Source organism: Scomber japonicus, chromosome 12 (genome assembly GCF_027409825.1).
Source record: "Scomber japonicus isolate fScoJap1 chromosome 12, fScoJap1.pri, whole genome shotgun sequence".
In the NCBI taxonomy this organism is placed as follows: domain Eukaryota; kingdom Metazoa; phylum Chordata; class Actinopteri; order Scombriformes; family Scombridae; genus Scomber; species Scomber japonicus.
Genome location: NC_070589.1, coordinates 22,129,240 through 22,146,703, shown reverse-complemented (window position 1 = coordinate 22,146,703; position 17,464 = coordinate 22,129,240). Strand labels below are relative to the sequence as shown.

The window sequence follows — 17,464 nt, the reverse complement described above, 5'->3', positions numbered from 1 at the left end:
CTGATGGAGGAGGGACATGACAATTCTACGAAGATTGTGGTAAACTTACTGCAGCAAGAAAATGTTTATCAGAGAAATAGAAATATAGAAATATAGAGAGTAAACAGGTTTTTGAGGTGACAACTTGTGGGGAAAAAAATGTTTATATTGTGTGTTTTCTGGAAGTAAAAGAAGTTTTTATATGGCTAGTTTAAATTTAAATACATGTTTACTCTTTACTGTGAAATTTTAGTGTAAGTATGGAGAAATAGCAACAATATAAATGATTAACATATAATGAAAGCACTGACATATTTTTGGACAGGACTTTGATCACGCCTACTACACGTCTAAAATCTACGGTCCTGGAGACGCAGCCGGTAGAGAGCTGTGGGTGAACATTGATGAGATGGAGGAGGATGACTGGAAGGTCCATGGCTTCCTGTCCAGCACCCACCGACAGGCTGAGGTATGAAATGAGTCTGTGTGGAAATGGGACATTTATGTAAATTAAATAGCTACTGGAGAAAATGTTTCATTGTCAGCATGTGGATTTCATTTCTTGAATATCTTATGACAGTTGCTATTTACGGTCTGAAAGCATCGAAGTACAGTGAGCACACTGAAATGTTCCACAGACTCTGCTCTCAGTTACAATAAAAGTTTTTCATGTGTTTTCATTATTTGTTTAAAATACTAATGGTGGTGCACTTTGTAATTTTTTTGCTTCCAGAGAGTAAATCTTTCCTTCGACTTTCCTTTCTATGGTCACATATTGAAGGAAATCACTGTGGCAACTGGAGGTGAGTCTTTCATTACACACACATCTTTTTTTCTAAAAATTGTCGTATTTGTATTTTGAGGCCCCATCTGTATTTTTCTGAGAAATGGTCTTAATTTAATTTGGAGTTTAAAGTCTTAGAGGGGTTTAAATGTTACAGTTAAACATGTTAACATGGTTAGTATTTTTTAGGGTAATTCCAGTACCTTCAGACTCAGCATATTTATATATGACAACTTTTAGGTCAACAAAATAAATAAAGAATTCAGTAATTTACCAATTTTATAGCCACAAAATAAAACACTTAATTCTATGGCTATATATGATTGCCTCTTAATTTCCTGGGAAGTTTCCTTGAAGAAAATGTGTAATTTGCTACTAATTACGAAAACCAAGTTCATTTGAGTTTAGTTGTTGATTGCTGGATTTGAAATAAAGAGAAAAAAATGGAACAGCTACCTCCATTGTTTTACATGTGCAGGTGGGGGTGCTGAGGGGACTCATGACCTCAGTATTTCCAACATCCTGTCTTGTGCCGTGATATATGGCTACATTATATGATTAATAAATTAATACTGCACTACAAACAGCTGATGAATGCATGCTTGTCTCTGCTAGGTTTCATTTACACTGGAGATATAATCCACCGCATGCTCACAGCCACTCAGTATGTCGCTCCTCTGATGGCAAATTTTGACCCGAGCCTTTCCAGAAACTCTTCTGTGTTTTACTTCGATAATGGTAAGACAGAGTGGCCTTTTTGAATGACCACAATATTCAAACTGTTATGAGTTGTTGCTTTTTGTTTGTAGGTCCGATGTAGAATATTAACGTGAATATAAAGTCATTGTGTTGTGCATTGTATGTATGTCTACCCACCTTAAGGCACTGCATTGGTGGTGCAGTGGAGCCACATTCATCTCCAGGACAACATCAATCTGGGAACTTTCACCTTCCAGGCCGCATTGCACAGTGACGGACGTATTGTGTTCGCCTACAAAGAGGTGACGTTTCTTTCCTCTTTCATGTTCTTTTTTTAAGGGGACATCAGTTTAACCTAACAGCTTTATTTTCTTTTATAGATCCCATTTGACATCATCAACATCAGCACTGAGAATCATCCTGTTAAAGTGGGCTTGTCAGATGCTTTCGTGGTGCTTCATGAGATAGAGCAGATCCCCAGTGAGTTCTGCTTTAAGTTTCTTTTTAAAACCTAAAATCGATTTTATTTTTTAGCAGACAATTTACTAAACAACATGGTCTCATCAGTAATGAACATCTTTTGTGATTTTTTTTTTGTGATGTATTAAAGATGTTCGGAGGAGAACCATCTATGAATATCACAAAGTTGACATCCTCAAGTCCAAAATCTCCAATTCCACAGCTGTGGAGATGCTACCTCTTCCAAGTAAGTTATTCTTACTTTAAGTATGAATACACAAAGAAAAGTAAAGTGCTACTAAACTGGCAAAACACACTGTTTACACACTGCCTTTACCCATGAATTGTCATCCATGTATATTTAGATCAGTGAACCTGATCTAAATGTCTATTTTTTCTTTTCTTTTTTGTCTTCATATAGAAAATATAAAGAGAAATAATAATACATTAGTAGCCATTGCAAGTTGGCTCTATCTAGTGGGATGGCCTGAAAATTGGATTCAAGTTTTATTTACAGAAGCCAAAGCTGTCTCTTCCTCCACACTCTTCACTGTATATCTTTATTCTCAGCATGTCTCCAGTTCTCCAGCTGCGGTCCATGTGTCACTTCTCAGATTGGCTTTAACTGCAGCTGGTGCAGTCGGCTACAAAGGTAAACTGGAAAAGCATACAGCAAGAGAGCATACCACTGACAAGCTGCACATTCCCTCAAATGCTTTTTTGATTTAAAAAAAAAACACAAGGGGGGGGGGGCAACGTTTAGAATTCTTGTCATTTCTGCATCTGAATTTGGATGAATAAACCATGTTTGATGGCAGCTGTGATATGAAAAGTGTCTAACATAATCCTGTTGACTACAGTTATGGCTATTTAAAGAACTATGTTGCTGATTTTCAGGATTGCTTGGAGTTTGTTTATATTTACTAGGGCTTGAGCCAAATCTTAATATTAGGTATTCAGAAAAGCACACAGTGTTTTGTTTTTTTTGGGGGGGGGGGGTTTACAAATATTTAGTACTTTTTTTTAATTATTATTTGTTTACAGGAAAAAAAAGAAATAATTAAAATAATTATCCTTTTTCAGGTGCTCCAGCGGCTTTGATCGTTACCGCCAGGACTGGGTTGACCTCGGCTGCCCGGAGGAGGTTTGCATTATTTTACATTACAGAAAACTGCAGAAAGTTTAACTCAGAGTGAAGGTAGCATCGGTCCTGTCAGTCTGAACAAAGTAGTTTACTCATGTTCCTTCTCCAGAGACGAGATGCCCGGTGTTTCCGAATGACAGACGCCACAAACACCACATCTCACCACCTCACACACACGACCACTCCAGTCACGGTGACCGCAGAGCAGCAGAGGACCTCCAGCGTGACCTCTGCCCCCCTCAGCAAGACGTCCACTGTCACAAACCCATCGACACACAGCAGCAGCAGCACGAGCAAGAGAACGATAGCCACTCCGCAGCCTCCAACCAGCAAACCTGCAGAAGGTAAAAAAGCCTTTCACATCACCTGTAGTGAATGCAAACTGTTTTATTGGTTGTGATGGCAGTATTTGTCTTCTTCTTTTTGACTATTTTCTAAGTCATTACCTTTTACAGAATCCTCTCGTTTGTCAGCTCATCTTCAGTGAATATTTAGGACATATTACAGCTCAGGTGTCATTACCATCTCATGAATTAATGCTTGTTCTCTTAGCACAGTATCCACGCCCACTAAGAGGGTCAAGTGGTCAGCTATTTCCCAGCCCTCTGTTAGCTCATAGCTGAGTGTATACAGCGCCATGTTAAATACTGCATAGTGTCCTCAGCTACTGAAGGATGACTCAATGTACAGTATGTGTATCACTCTGTGTCCTAGTTGGGTCAGGATGTGGGAGGGCTGTTATTTCTGGCTGTGGTGGCTATTATGTGTAAGCTGAAAGAGTACGATGTCCTGTTCAAACAAAACTACTGTTATTTTACTGAGATTTTTCTTGACTGTTAGGAAAATTACGTCAAAAAGTAATCGTGTTAATCCTAAAATGTCTTCTATTTCTGTAGGATATCATTTTGAATAAAAAATGACAGTCTTTTCTTCATTGCTGAACTGCAAATCAGAGTCATGAACTCGAGTCATGTGATCTAGAAAGAAGTCAGACTTGTAGTCATAAATCTGACAACTTTAGACTTGAGTTGATAAAACCAAAAGGACTCATTAACACTTAGAAACATTTCATATCTTCCTCTAGCCCAAAGCTTTAAAAAGGTGTTTTAAAAAAGTGTGCAGCAACTTAACTCAACTAAATTTCCAGACAACAGATACTTTTAATCGATTCAACAGAAGATACCTTTAATTATTGTTCAAAATTGCAGACAGCGATATGCGAAACTTTCTGTATGTGTTTAAAAGTAATAACAAAACATGTTTATTTTCTCTGTATATTTATTAGATCAGCTATTGTTTAAAATGTTCTTAATATGGCATTTAATTAAACTAAGGGCACACTATGACTGGTTAACAACTGGAACCGGGATGTTTAGGACTTGACTCAGGATTTAATAGTTAAAACTTGAAATTTCTGTTGCAAATTGGTTAAATTACGATGCTTGTGAGGAGCTACACATTATGATTTGTCCTGTAGTTAAGTATTTCAGTAAAAACTAACAAATCGTAAAGTACTGGTTAGGTTAGCCTCTTTTGTAGGGATCTCTTGTATGTGTGTATATGGTTGAGAGTGCTATTTGTATTCGTATGTGTATATATGTGTATATGTATTTTTCTGTTTTGTCTTGGGGGGGGGGGGGGGGGGGTTGGTTGGTTGGTTTATGTTTAAAATTGTTACATGTATTTATTTTGTGCCTGGGCCCCTCTTAAAAAGCTTTTTAAGCCAACTACAAAATGAGTATGTTGTACATGGTTTTAACTGAGGTGTGAACAAAAGAAATGAAATGAAATACTGACTTAAACTACTCTTAAAGAACTACTAAAAGAACTATAGAGATAGTAACAAGAATGTAAATGGATAAATGGACACTCTCAAAAGTGAGATTTTTTCTTTTACTCTTGGAAAAAATTGATAAAGGTACATGACATTGCATACTGTTTTTTCTTCTTGTAGATGACACAAAGATCTCTTTCCACATCAATGAAACACGTAAGTCATTAATGTTCTACCTACAGTGCTTTATATCTGTAATGATATATAACTTCTTGTTAATTGTCAACATTATATTTGAACCTGATGACTGAGCTGTATCATTGAGTCTCACCTTCACTTCTGTACAGCAGGAGACAAGGACGACACAGGAGAGGGTGATGAGCGGCTGCAGATTGGTCTCCTGGCAGGCATCGTCATGATGATGGTCGTCATGGCAGCAGCCGTCCTTCTGTCTGTCTACATGTACAACCACCCGACCTCCAACGCCAGTCTCTTCTTCATGGAGGTCAGTGACAGCAAGTAACAAAAACACACTTATGTTCCCCCTGTCTTTATTTTTAAGTTTTAGCCCATAACCAACAAATTGTTCATACTTTGCATTTGTAGCTCCCATTTTCTAAAGCATACCACTCTTAGTTTAACCTTTAAACTCCTGGTACCTCTCTAATCAACCCACAGAGACTTTAAAATCTGTTTATTAGTATCAATAATCCAACAGAGGGAACATTTTGTTAGCTTTATCATTTGCTTTGCAAGCAGTGGGGACTAAAGATGATTATCCTAAAGTTTGTCAAAATGTTCTAACACTTTGATCTACAACAAGATGTCTTGACAACTTTTAGTAAATACTGGAGGATAACCATTAAATTTGGCCTGTATACTACAAAAAGGACCATTAAATCAAAAGTTCTCTGTATCGAAAATTACCTTCTCCAGTATAAAGCAGTTTAAAATGAATGGCTCGACTTCTGTGTAATTTTCACAATATTCATCATTCCATGGTGATGATATTTATTGATTTGGGTGACTGACCTTTTCTAGCAGCACCAAGTTCACATAATTTATCTGCATCAACCTGCGTATTCTGAACATTTGTTTAGTGCATATTTCAACACTAAAGCAACCAAAGCTCTCCTCAAAACAAGAGTTTGTCAGAAATGTTCATGTCTTTCTTAAAACCACAGTCAGGTGTCCATATGACCATTGCTTTAATAAGTTCTCCTTTTCATACTCATTTCTAACAAACCTTCAATGTAAGTGATGGGGAACAAAACCACAATCCTTGTTTTGTGCAGAAAGACATTCAAAAGTTTAGCAGAAGCTTATGACACTTCAACTGTCACAATTAGTCTAATCAAGTGAATATAATAACAAAAAGAGGGAAATTTGTACTAAAATGCTTTTAACCTTTGAAGATCTCCACTTGATTTGACTGATTTGGGTGTCAGATCAACATGTTTTGCACAAATGTATTTAAGACTGAATTGTGTTCCCCATCACTTACAATGAAAGCACATTAAGAATTCATATTTTAATGGCCAGTATGAACAGCAAGAATGATTGCAGTGAGCAAAACCTACTTCAATGATCAAAACTGAGAATTATTTTGAGACAGACTTAAAAATATTGTCAATGTATCCTTTCTTACAAAGTAAAACAGATAGTTAAATGCTTAAAAGTGGTTTATTTCAATTATTGCATTATTTTTGGCAGGTTACCGTGAAGTTTGATATGAAAATAAGTCAGCTGATGTTTTCTCAGTATGGCATCCACATTTTCTATGAAGAAACAGTTTTAATTTTTTGTTCATTCCTCCCACAGCGACGCCCAACCCGCTGGCCAATCATGAAGTTCCGACGGGGTTCTGGTCGGCCCTCCTATGCCGAGGTGGAAGCTCCCGGTCAGGACAAAGATGGCACGGTGGTCATCGACCCCAAACAGGCCTTTGTCATGTCAGCCAGAAGAGAGAGTGAACAGAAAGAAGGATTCATAGTCTCTGATCAAAGGGAGCGCTTCCTTGTCTCCGAGAGCTCCTGACCAAAACTGCATATCCCAGAATGCTTTGGGACAGAGCTGGTTCTCTATGAGATGAAGCTATTTGTATTTTATATTCCACTGTTGCTCAAGTTCACTTTTAAGGACAGAATAGGAGCATTCAGAAAGAAAAACGTCAAACCTCTATGAGGAAACTGCAACTAGAAAATATTTTATGCAACAGTATGGCTTAAGACTGGTTGAGCCATAAAACCGGTTTCCTGTAATATGCATTTGTGAAGACAAACATCACAGGAAAATAAGAGAAAAAGCGTGTTTGTTCTCCACTCAGGTCGTCCGCTTGCGTTTACTGCAGCATCACAACGAGTGAGAGGTGGCGCTGCTGAATATTTGTCTTGAGACCATTTCTCTCAAAGACGGCTGTTATTTTCCAGAGCTGTTATGTGTTGTTCCCACACACCTTCACAAGAAGGAATGTCATATTCGGGTGTCATTTCCTCATCTCAAAAATACAGACTAAATTCCTCACCATTACACCCACGTTCATCTACGGGGCAAACAGGGTGCAGAGTGTTTTCAGGGTCTCAGTGCAAAACATTTTCACTGTGGGGCAAATGTTTTGAAGTTAGTGACTTTATTTTCTGTAAAGGCAGAAAACAACATTTACTGATTGCTTTGCTGTATAAATAAGTACACTACAACATTACAAATATACAGGTGTACAGTATATTATCCATAGTATTCATTTTAAACATGATATGGTCTCCCAAAACAATTTTCTAACATGCTTCAATTGTTTCCATGTACTTTATATCTGCTTATTGATTATGATTTACAATAAAAACTGTATAAATGCAGGGTTTATCCAGTAGCTATACTGCTGAAAATTTCAGTGTCTCTTCAGTTCATATTTTTGTGAGACTTAATTCATCAATGACTTAAATGGACAACTATTAGTGTTAAATGAACTCTATAAAAAGTATTACAATTAAAACATTTAGCATTATTCCAGCTGTTAGGAAATCTAAAAGAATCTCTTGCACATACAGTATTGCTGCTTTTTTGCAAGACTCAATTTTTAGGGATTTTCTTGTCTGTAGGTTTAGTGAGTGATAATTGATTTAACCTGCTACTTCTCTTTACAAGGTTAATCATTCCTTAAGGTTTACCCAAAATGATTTCTTGTACTATTACACTGTACAACAACACAAAATACACATACAGTTCTAGTGTCCAGCGTTATCTGAGGCATGTTTGTTTTGTGTAGGATGAAATTAAGGCAAATGGTATCTGAATGGATCGCTTAAGACTGGCCTGTAGACTGCAGAGTGATGAGGTCAAGGCACTGGTGTGTGGGAGGTACTGCAGAGGTCCTGGGTGGATGAGTTAGGGCTCCTTGTCTTCTGAAATATAATGAAACAAAATAAGACAAAAACGCTGTTATATATTTGTAAAACAGATTCACCCGAGGTACCGAAAATAAGACTTAAGCTTCAGTCAAATAGATTGTGCATGAAAAGTATCAGCCAAAAAATCTGTAAAAAAATAGATATCAGTATTGTTCTGTCCTAAATCACAACTACTCCAACTTTGTAATGATTCTGTCATTTAATGTTGGATGAAATAAGGAGACTGTTTCTCACCCTTCACTGGCGGTGCAGGTAATCGCCTCCTCAGCTGTCTTGATGAGTCCAGGGTGACTGGCTGCAAGTGGAAAACAATATTTTTATTGTTCTTGTGTGAGGTTTATGACATTACTACTGTACTTTTGTATACAGTGTATTTATGAAATACTGTACCATAACTGGGATGGTCCTGGTCTTAGGTTGGCAGGACTGTGGGTCCACATTGAGGCCTGCACTCTTCAGAGCAGCAATCCTCGCTGAGATGTCACAGACCTACAACAGCAACACCACAAACAAGTTATCCAGTGTATGTGATGCATACACACACTGGTCTAAACAAGATGACTCATCCCGGATCAGACTGGTGTTGCTACAGTGCCTCCATCAGGCCCATTGATATCTTTAAACACCAGAATGTTTAAGATGCTGTTGTTTCATTAAAATCATCAATCAATGCAGCTGTTTCTGTCTTAACTTTCTTCTGTCCACTACTTTGTTAATAAACACAGAAGTATTATGATTTAAGAATTAGTGGCAGAAAATCTGTCAGATGTCTTTTTATACTGCTCTCAGATCTAAAAAAGAACACATATCCAGCGTCAGCCCACCTGTAGGTCAGACTGTTGAACCTTGGCAGCTGCTGATGCCACCTGCTCCTCCAGGAAGGACAACTCCATATCAGACGTGGCGCTGCAGATGCCCCTGGCACACTCCTCCAGGTCGCTCAGCTCCGCCTCCAGACTGTACACTGTGCCAGCTGCCACATACACCTGCAGGGAAACTTACGGGTTTCAACTTCAACTTTCTCTCTCCAAATTTTCAGAACCAGTCCTAGTCTGAATCAATGATCACACAAGGGGTCAATTTTTGACAAGAAAAAAAGGTAAAGACTATTTTGAATTATAGCATAGAAGGAGACCTACCAATTAATTTACCAATGAATTGTGAACATTCTGTATCCAAAACTAAAAACCGAATGGACATTAAATTAATTAGTCAGCTAAAACTAAAGCACCCAATTTAACATTTTAATATTTGTTATGGACTGATTAGAAACTTTACATTTAGTCATCATGTTATTTCTTTTACCTTTAATTGCATGAATTGTTTGAACCCTCTGTCTTTGGTGCATTCACACATCAGCTTATAAAACCCTCTTGATTAAAAGTGACAAAAGTAGTCATTTTATACAGTTTCTCTAAACAAACAAATAGTGTATGTAAGCTAGGAAATAAAGGTGAACTTACATGCTCCTCTAGTCTGGAGAACTGTTGGTCCAGTTTCTTGGGGTCTGTGTTGGGGGGCAGTGAGATGGTGGAGAGGCGGGGGCCCTCTCCTCCCTCCACTCCCTGCAGCAGCTCCTCAGTGGCATTCAGCACCTTCAGCACCTCGGTGGTGATGCTGCGCAGAGACACTGCAGAGTACCTCTACAGCACAAACACACACAAGCAGATATATTTCTGCAGCTGAGTGATATTTTGTTACATCTCTTTTCTTACATTAAGACTACAGTTCGGTTCTTTTCATGTCATAAAAATGACAAGAACTTAGTGTCTGCATTTAATTCTCATTAGGATGAAAACTATAAGACACAAACGCTATTTCGGTTGACCCCCTCCACTCAAGTTAAAGAACAAATGTTGAAAGGAATTTTTTTTTTTTTACACAATCTGATGAAGAGAGGAGCCTTCATCAAGTCATAGGAGTCATTTACAAGACTTTTCATACCTTCATAATTGGCCAATTACATCAGTATATTCTTGCTACCATGGCAAAAAAACACTTTTAATAAAAACATATAAATCATTTTCACTTTCATTCAGTATTCTAACCATACTGTCTCCTTTTTTTGATTTAACGCCACATGAATGTTTTTTCTTACCAACCTATCGCTTTATAATAAGTTTGTTTTAATGAGAAACATTCATTTCCTGTCATAACAATGAACTACATGAGGATTGTGTTAAATCAAGAGAAGTTTAATGTTATAACAATAATGAACAGATATTTCCATAATATTTTAGAAAAGCAACAGTGGCGCCACAACACACATTATGTGTAGATGAGCACTAACAACGATGATGTAATGTGACAAAATTAGATTAGAAGCTGCATGAAAGCAATGAGAGGAGAAAGAGTGTGTGAAAAGTGATTGTAAATGAGGCACAGCTGCACTATGATTAGCAATCATGCAACATGCATTTTCCAGCATGTTGCCTCTCTAAAGCAAAACATGTTCACTCTCACCTGCTCGAGCAGAGTTGATATAAACTCTATTGTTTTGTAAAGCTCCACATCACTACCCTACAGCTCACACAGAAAAGTGCAGAAAGCCAGATAGAAACAGAGGACAGGTGGAAAAAGAAGTTGAGTAATTAGTTGCAGTGCAGTGAATATTTTCTTAGTAGCGACTATAAAAAAAAGCAGAACTTGCCCAAAAAAGAAGAAAAAGAGCTGCAGTGCTTACATTTTGAATCTCCTCTGGTGACAGTAAACCCTCCTGAAGAGACGAGGTGCTGCTCTGCTCCGTGTCATCTGCGTGTTTTTCTTTGGTTTCCTCGAGTCTTTCATTTGTGTCTTTGCTTTCACAGATTGCAGCATCTCCCTGCCTCTCCATCATTTGCCACTCTTTCGTCATTTCTCCTTTTGTGTTTTCGTCATCCACTTCCATTCTTTTACACGTCCTCTGGGCACCATTGATCTCTTTGCTTGTCATATCTGTAGGTTTTTTGTCTGCCAAACGTTTATCTTGTGGATCTGTGTCTTTTTCCTGCAGTTCATTTTTATTCCCGCCTGTAGCATCTCCGCTCTCCTGTTTTGTAGAAATATCTCCTTCAGTTTGCTCAGTTCTATTTTCTCCTGGTCTTTCTTTTGCGCCTCCTGCCTCGTCTGCCTTTAAAACAACTTTCGCCCCCTCATCTGTCTCCTGCTCTCTATTCATCCCTCCATTTTCACCATTATCCTTTAACGCTCCTACCTGCATGTCCTCCAGAGTCATCATCAACATGCTGCTGATTATTCTGTCAAATTCTTCATCCTCCTCTTCACTGTTTGAAGCTGTTTCCCATTTTTCCTCACTCTGTTTGCTTTCGCTAATCTTTTCTTCTTCCTTTCTTCTCTCCTCTCCTTCCTTTTTGTCTAACAACTTCGCCTCTGGCTGATTTTCTGGTCCGACTCTTGTCTCATAAAAGGCTATTATCTCCTCAGTCCTTTCCTCCCTCCTCTCTGCTCCCAGTCCTGTTTTTAACTGTGTCTCCTGCCTCTCTTCTGTCTCTTTAAAAACAACTTTTCCGAAAATCCCTTCATCCTCTTCTGTCTTCTCTGTTACTCTCTCTTTCATGCAATCTATCTTTTTAGGTCCCTCTATCTTTGTTTTTTCTGGCTGGACTTTTTCCTCTCTTCTCTCATTCATTCTTTCCTCAATTTTTCCCCTTAAATCAAACATTTTTACATCTAAATATTCGATGGATTCTCTCCTCTTCTGACTCTTTCCCACTGCTCTCTCCCACACTTTTTCTATCTCGATACTGCTCTCTATTCCTCCCTCATTTACCTCCTGCTCCGTCTCTCCCTCATTCTCTCCAAATTTGTCCAGTTCGTCCTCCGTGGAAGAAAACTGAGAGGCGCTGACTAGACTGGCCAAGTCCCGCACTTTAGCCGCCCGGACTGCTTTTTGCACCTGCAGTTTCCAAAACGTCACTTCATCTATCGCTTTCTCCCTCTCTTCTCCTCTCCTGTCTAACTCATCATCCGTGGATGAAAATTGGGTGACGTTGACTCGGTTTGCTAATCTGCTCACTTTCAACGCCAGCTCCTCCTCCTCTCCTGTCCTCTTCTCTTCATCTGTGATGCCAACTCTGTCCAGCTCATCCTCCGTGGATGAAAACTGACTAGCTCTGACTTCTTTTTCTAGCAGACAGAGTTTATAAGTGAGTTTTTCCTCTTTCTGCTGTTTATAGTCCTCCTCCATATCGTCATCTCTCTCCCCATTCCATTCTTCTTCACTCAGGCTTGCTCGGTCTAACTCGTCATCAGTAGACGATAAATACGTGAGTCTGGACTGTGCGACAAGCCTGTACAGTCTGTCTTTCATGTCTTCTTCATCTATTTCTTTCTCCTCCTCCTCCTCCTCCTCCTCCTCCTCCTCGTCCTCCTCCTCTTCTCTCTCATCCTCTGTTCTTGCGTCATCCAACTCGATCTCCATCCTCCATGGCTTCTTATGTTCTCCATCTTTGTGCTCATTTCCTTGTCTCTTTTCTTTGCTCTGTGCATTACTGTCAGCATCTCTCTGTCCATAAAGTCCATCGTCTATCGTAGAGGAGTCAGAAACTGTGCCTGCGAGCTGTTGCAGTTTTAGTGTGAGCTCCTGCTCCATCGGATTGGCTCCATTTCTGGTGATCTCACTCTCTGGGTTGAAGGGTTCAGGGGTTGTGCCCCCAGAGGTCAAAGTGTCAGGGGTCACAGCATCAGAAGTATGTTGGGACTGGTCGTCTTTTTCGCTGTAATCCTGGAAATACAAGAAATCTAAGAATAAATATTTCTGTGGTGAATGACATACAATGCATTTTTATTGTGATGAATTGTACCAATTCAACCTAACTGGAACATATTTATTTTTATCTTCATGCGACTTTGGCAGCATCTCTACAGCACAAAACTGTCCAAATCTTTATAGATGAGGAGACAGATGAAACAAGTTCCCCATACAAGCTATACCTGCCTTTTTGTATTTTATCAAAAGCTGAATATACACTCTATAGTCTGTTTTTCACAATACATTTCAACAGCATCACAAACTACAACCTCAAAAATGTAGGTATTTTTATAATTTATAAGAAATTGTATATATTTGTTCTATTTTCCTTTGAGTACCCTCTCTGTGCTACACCTTGTGTTGCATCTATGTCAAATTATTTGCTTATTTCTCATCATCTGTCTCTTGTTTAAGTCTTTGTCTTATTTCTCTTGTTCTGAAAAAATAGTTTGTACTTTGATGTAATGTATTTCTCACCAGCACAGGAGAAGAAACTATTGGCTCTTTTTCACTCTCCTTCTTCTTCTTCCGTGACCTCCTGACTTTTCGACCGGTGGGCTCAGTGGTCGCACTGCTCTCCTCTCCTGCTCTTTCCACGTTAAAGTTCATGTCGATGATGCTGGTCCTGGGGGATGATGAAGGTCGCCTGATCTCCACATGCAGCCTCCTCTTAAGAAGACCCAGCGCAGGTTTGTTAAGCTTCCAGTTGCCCTCAGAGTCTGAAACCAGACTGTCTCTGCTGCTTCGGCGGTCCATTACTTGTGGCGATCCTTGTGAGATCCTGTCCTCGGCGTCCGGGAGGTTAAGGTTGGAGTCTGTCATCTTCCTGTGAATCTCATGGAGGACGGCACCCCAGGAGCTGTCCAGCTCAGATTTAGTTTCATTGTCAAAGCCCATGCCTTCATAGGCCGACACCACTCCTGACTCCCTCTCCAAGGCACTGAAGACCAGGCTCTTCCTCCTGGTCAGCAGGCTGGGCCGCGACAGCTGGGCGCTCTGCAGGGCAATCCAGTTCCCATCTGGGCTCTTGAGCACTGAGGACACACCTCAGTATCCAAGAATGCACACACACACACACACACACACACACACACACACACACACATACAAGGACACAAATATCATGCAGACAAGCATATGCCAAGCAAGCATACCACAGAAAGTACAGTCACGCATGCAACAAACAAACAAAACAAACACAGTGGAGGCTCGTATTAGTTTACAGTGAGACAGAGTTTCAATATTTCCTAAAAGTAGCTGCTGTGTAAATGTCCATTCTTATGTATTTTTTTGGAAATCATTATGTAATTTGTTAGTATATAAAACATTTACTCATTATAAAGTTTTTAAGACACTCAAAACTACACACTGAAAAAACATCTGTCAGTTAAGTTTTTAATTAAGAGTTAACGTGTGGGCACTTACCAACTAAATTACTTTTTATTCTTATCATTTGAACCAAATGATACAGTTTCTGTAAATTGTCCCAAAAATTAGCCATTAAATTACTTCAATGGAATTAATAAATTAGTATAAAATTCAAGGACCTGTAAAATAAAGCATTACTCAGGGAAATATTTGAATTCAAGACAATGTTTTTCATTTCAAAGCAAATGGCTTGAACATCAATTTCCACACATTTTGACGTGAGGGTTTAAACAATGTTTGCACAGCATGACTCTGTAATGATTTACTGTAATTTACACTTATATACGTTTGCAGGATGGCATAATGCATTCCAAGACTTATTTCTAGTATAGTAAAGATGCAGGAGTTCAGGCAACATTACCTACAAACTAACACTATTAATAAGGACCCTATTATTAATTATGTCAGTATGTTTAGCACCGTTCTTAACTATGAAATCCAGGCACAGGTCATCAAGTTCAGGCTGCATTTTCCCAAGCTTCAAAGCCCAATTTAGATTTTTCTTTTTTTAATTTCTCATTTTCAACTGTTAGTACCTCTCTATTTTGAACAATATTGTAGATTCTGGTTTGGACGGAAGAACGTATAAATGTTGATTGTAAATATTGTTCTCCAGAAATATGATGCTGTTGTGATGATGATCTGCACAAAATAAGCTGTTCTGCTTTTGTCTCTGGCTGAACAACTGTTGTAATTGTGTGAATATTTACTTGAATTTTTAACATGTAATTTCACTTTTAATTTGATATTGTGCAAATAAAATAAAACAAATCTATATTATCTATATTACAAAATCACACCAATTAAATAAATAAATAAATAAACAAATTAAATGGTATGCATTTATATAGCACATTTCTAGTCTTCCAACCACTCAAAGACATTTATACTACATATCAGCATTCACCTGTTCATACACTCATTCACACACCAATAACAAAGGCTTCAGGAGCAATTTGGGGATCAGTATCTTGCCCAAGGACACTTCAATATGCAGCCTGGATGAGTTTGGGAACAAGCTGCCATTCCTCAGATTAATGAATGACCTGCTTTACCTCATTAAATACAAATTAATCTAAAATTGATGTGATTATTTATTATTTTAATCTGCAAAGGTGACTCATTTCAATTCTTGGGCCAACAGAACCTAAAGGAACAAGAAGTGCATGGTGGGTCAGTGAGGTTCGACAGGTTAAAGCAACAAGCTCTCACCTGAGTTGTCCAGCCTGTCGACACTCTTCCAAGTAGACAAAGCCGAGCCAGCACCCTCCTTCTTCAATGCCTGGTGAGTTTCTTGTACCAGACCTGGAGAGTCGTTGTCCAGCAGTGAAAAGGCAGAGTGTGACCTCTGGAGAGAGAGATGAGAAATAAAACTGACAGAAAAAACAAAACAAAGATATTTGTGGTTTTACCTACAATCATAATCGAAATGCTGGATGCCAATAATTCAATCATGGCACACACATTACATGAAGGGCTTATAACACACTACAATAATGTATAAGGACATTTTTAAGTGTTTATTAATGTACATTATTTGACAACAATCAAAACTTCTCCTATGAAGACATGTTATATTATTACGAATGTGTTTCATTATCTGTTTATACTCCAGCCTCCACTTAGAAGTGTTATGGGTGCTCACAGGAAGAGTTATTGTTGTCAATACAGTAATAAACACATCTGCTGGCATACCATAAAATCAATAGAGCATGTTTAACCAGTAGAGGTCATCAGTGTGTGTGTGTGTGTGTGTGTGTATGTGTGTGTGTGTTCTTTTTTTTTTTACCCAGAGGCCCGGTTGTTTTTTAAAGGAGCTGGAGGCTTGATCATCTGCGGATGGTTGAAGAAGCAGGTCCATGTTGTGTTCAAACGACCAATCCTGTTCATACTCAGCCTTTATGTCACTCACAGTCTTCCTCCTACTAATGATCTTGCGTGCACAAAGACAGCATAATAAAAATCAGCTGTTTTTTCTGTTTAAAAGGCAAATTACTGGTGCTGTTAGTGTGTGTAGTGCACAATGGCTCAATCAACCTAATTGCACACAGTTATGGTGAATAATGAATGTCAGCAGCTCAGAGAGTAAAATCTGTCCTTTTTTCGTACTTGTTGCACAATAGTTTTGGCCAGTTCCTCAACAAGCTCTCCTCTGTGCTTCCGAAGATAGTTTGCCTCATCCTGCTTCTCCTGGTAAACAACAACAAACACAAGTAAAAAAGCCACTCATTCAGCACCCCACACACAGTATAAACTGATTGCTTCTCTAAATATACACTCTAAATATGCATATTTTCTGCACTGAGTTCAAAAGCTTTGTGATACTTTAACAGATTAGAGAGAAGAAAATCATTTTGAATATAAACTGTAGTGCACAGCAGTATGTTTGAAAATGGCAGCAGGATCAGAAATGTATCTTTGGGATTTAACACACAGATTGTAGGTCAAGAGGAGTACATGGATTATGCTTCTTTAGTGACCTTTGAAAAACAAAGCACAAAGATAATTTGACTTGATATAAAGGGCCAGAATGATCGATTGTTTTAGAAAAATGATATGATGTCAAACTGACTGAAAAGAAGAAAGTGTATAAACTATAAAATCAGTGTTTTGTAAAACTAGATAAAATAAATAGTGTCTCTTGTGAAATAGGGAAGTGTTTTCAGCCAGTGAACGATAAACTGAACATAGAATTTATGTACTTTAGGTAACAGTTACACATTGTAGGGAAACACATCTGTATGAATTTTAATGAATTCTTTGTTATTGTCGGCCTCCAAAAACTGACCGACTGACCGAAAACTAAAATTACTTTATGTGATAATCCATGTTATTTTTAAGCAGTATATAAAAGTTAACTGTAACATTAAAATGTCGTTTGGATTCCAGAATAATCTGTATTGTTTCTCATAATCTGACTGACAATTCAGATTAAAGAGAAACTTGATGAAAGAACTGTATTCTGCTGAAAGTAGGACATTTATCAGCATCTACACCTTCCATCCAATGCTTTTTACAGAGAAGTGTAATCACAGTACAAATG

General features: G+C 38.4%; 2 protein-coding genes across 2 annotated transcripts in view; one reads left to right on the top strand and one right to left on the bottom strand.

The window, feature by feature from the left end:
* Positions 1-6,876, top strand: plxdc2a (plexin domain containing 2a). The gene is made up of 13 exons (XM_053330744.1): positions 1-39; positions 305-448; positions 713-782; positions 1,379-1,501; positions 1,646-1,764; positions 1,843-1,942; positions 2,073-2,168; positions 2,492-2,573; positions 3,005-3,065; positions 3,175-3,409; positions 5,020-5,055; positions 5,190-5,344; positions 6,661-6,876. Exons 1-13 carry the CDS (start codon positions 4-6, stop codon positions 6,874-6,876), a joined length of 1,473 nt encoding a protein of 490 aa, XP_053186719.1. The 5' UTR covers positions 1-3.
* A 765-nt stretch (positions 6,877-7,641) lies between these two features.
* myripa (myosin VIIA and Rab interacting protein a) overlaps positions 7,642-17,464 on the bottom strand; it is a 31,046-nt gene continuing 21,223 nt past the window's right edge. Inside the window, exons 7-18 of the mRNA XM_053330743.1 lie at positions 16,531-16,611; positions 16,211-16,354; positions 15,634-15,769; positions 13,471-14,027; positions 12,643-12,966; positions 11,911-12,519; positions 10,927-11,808; positions 9,707-9,886; positions 9,068-9,229; positions 8,634-8,732; positions 8,478-8,538; positions 7,642-8,237 (exon numbers count right to left, since the gene is read on the bottom strand). Coding sequence (XP_053186718.1) covers positions 8,221-8,237; positions 8,478-8,538; positions 8,634-8,732; positions 9,068-9,229; positions 9,707-9,886; positions 10,927-11,808; positions 11,911-12,519; positions 12,643-12,966; positions 13,471-14,027; positions 15,634-15,769; positions 16,211-16,354; positions 16,531-16,611 — 3,252 coding nt within the window. The 3' untranslated portion in view covers positions 7,642-8,220. The remainder of the gene's footprint in view (positions 8,238-8,477; positions 8,539-8,633; positions 8,733-9,067; positions 9,230-9,706; positions 9,887-10,926; positions 11,809-11,910; positions 12,520-12,642; positions 12,967-13,470; positions 14,028-15,633; positions 15,770-16,210; positions 16,355-16,530; positions 16,612-17,464) is intronic.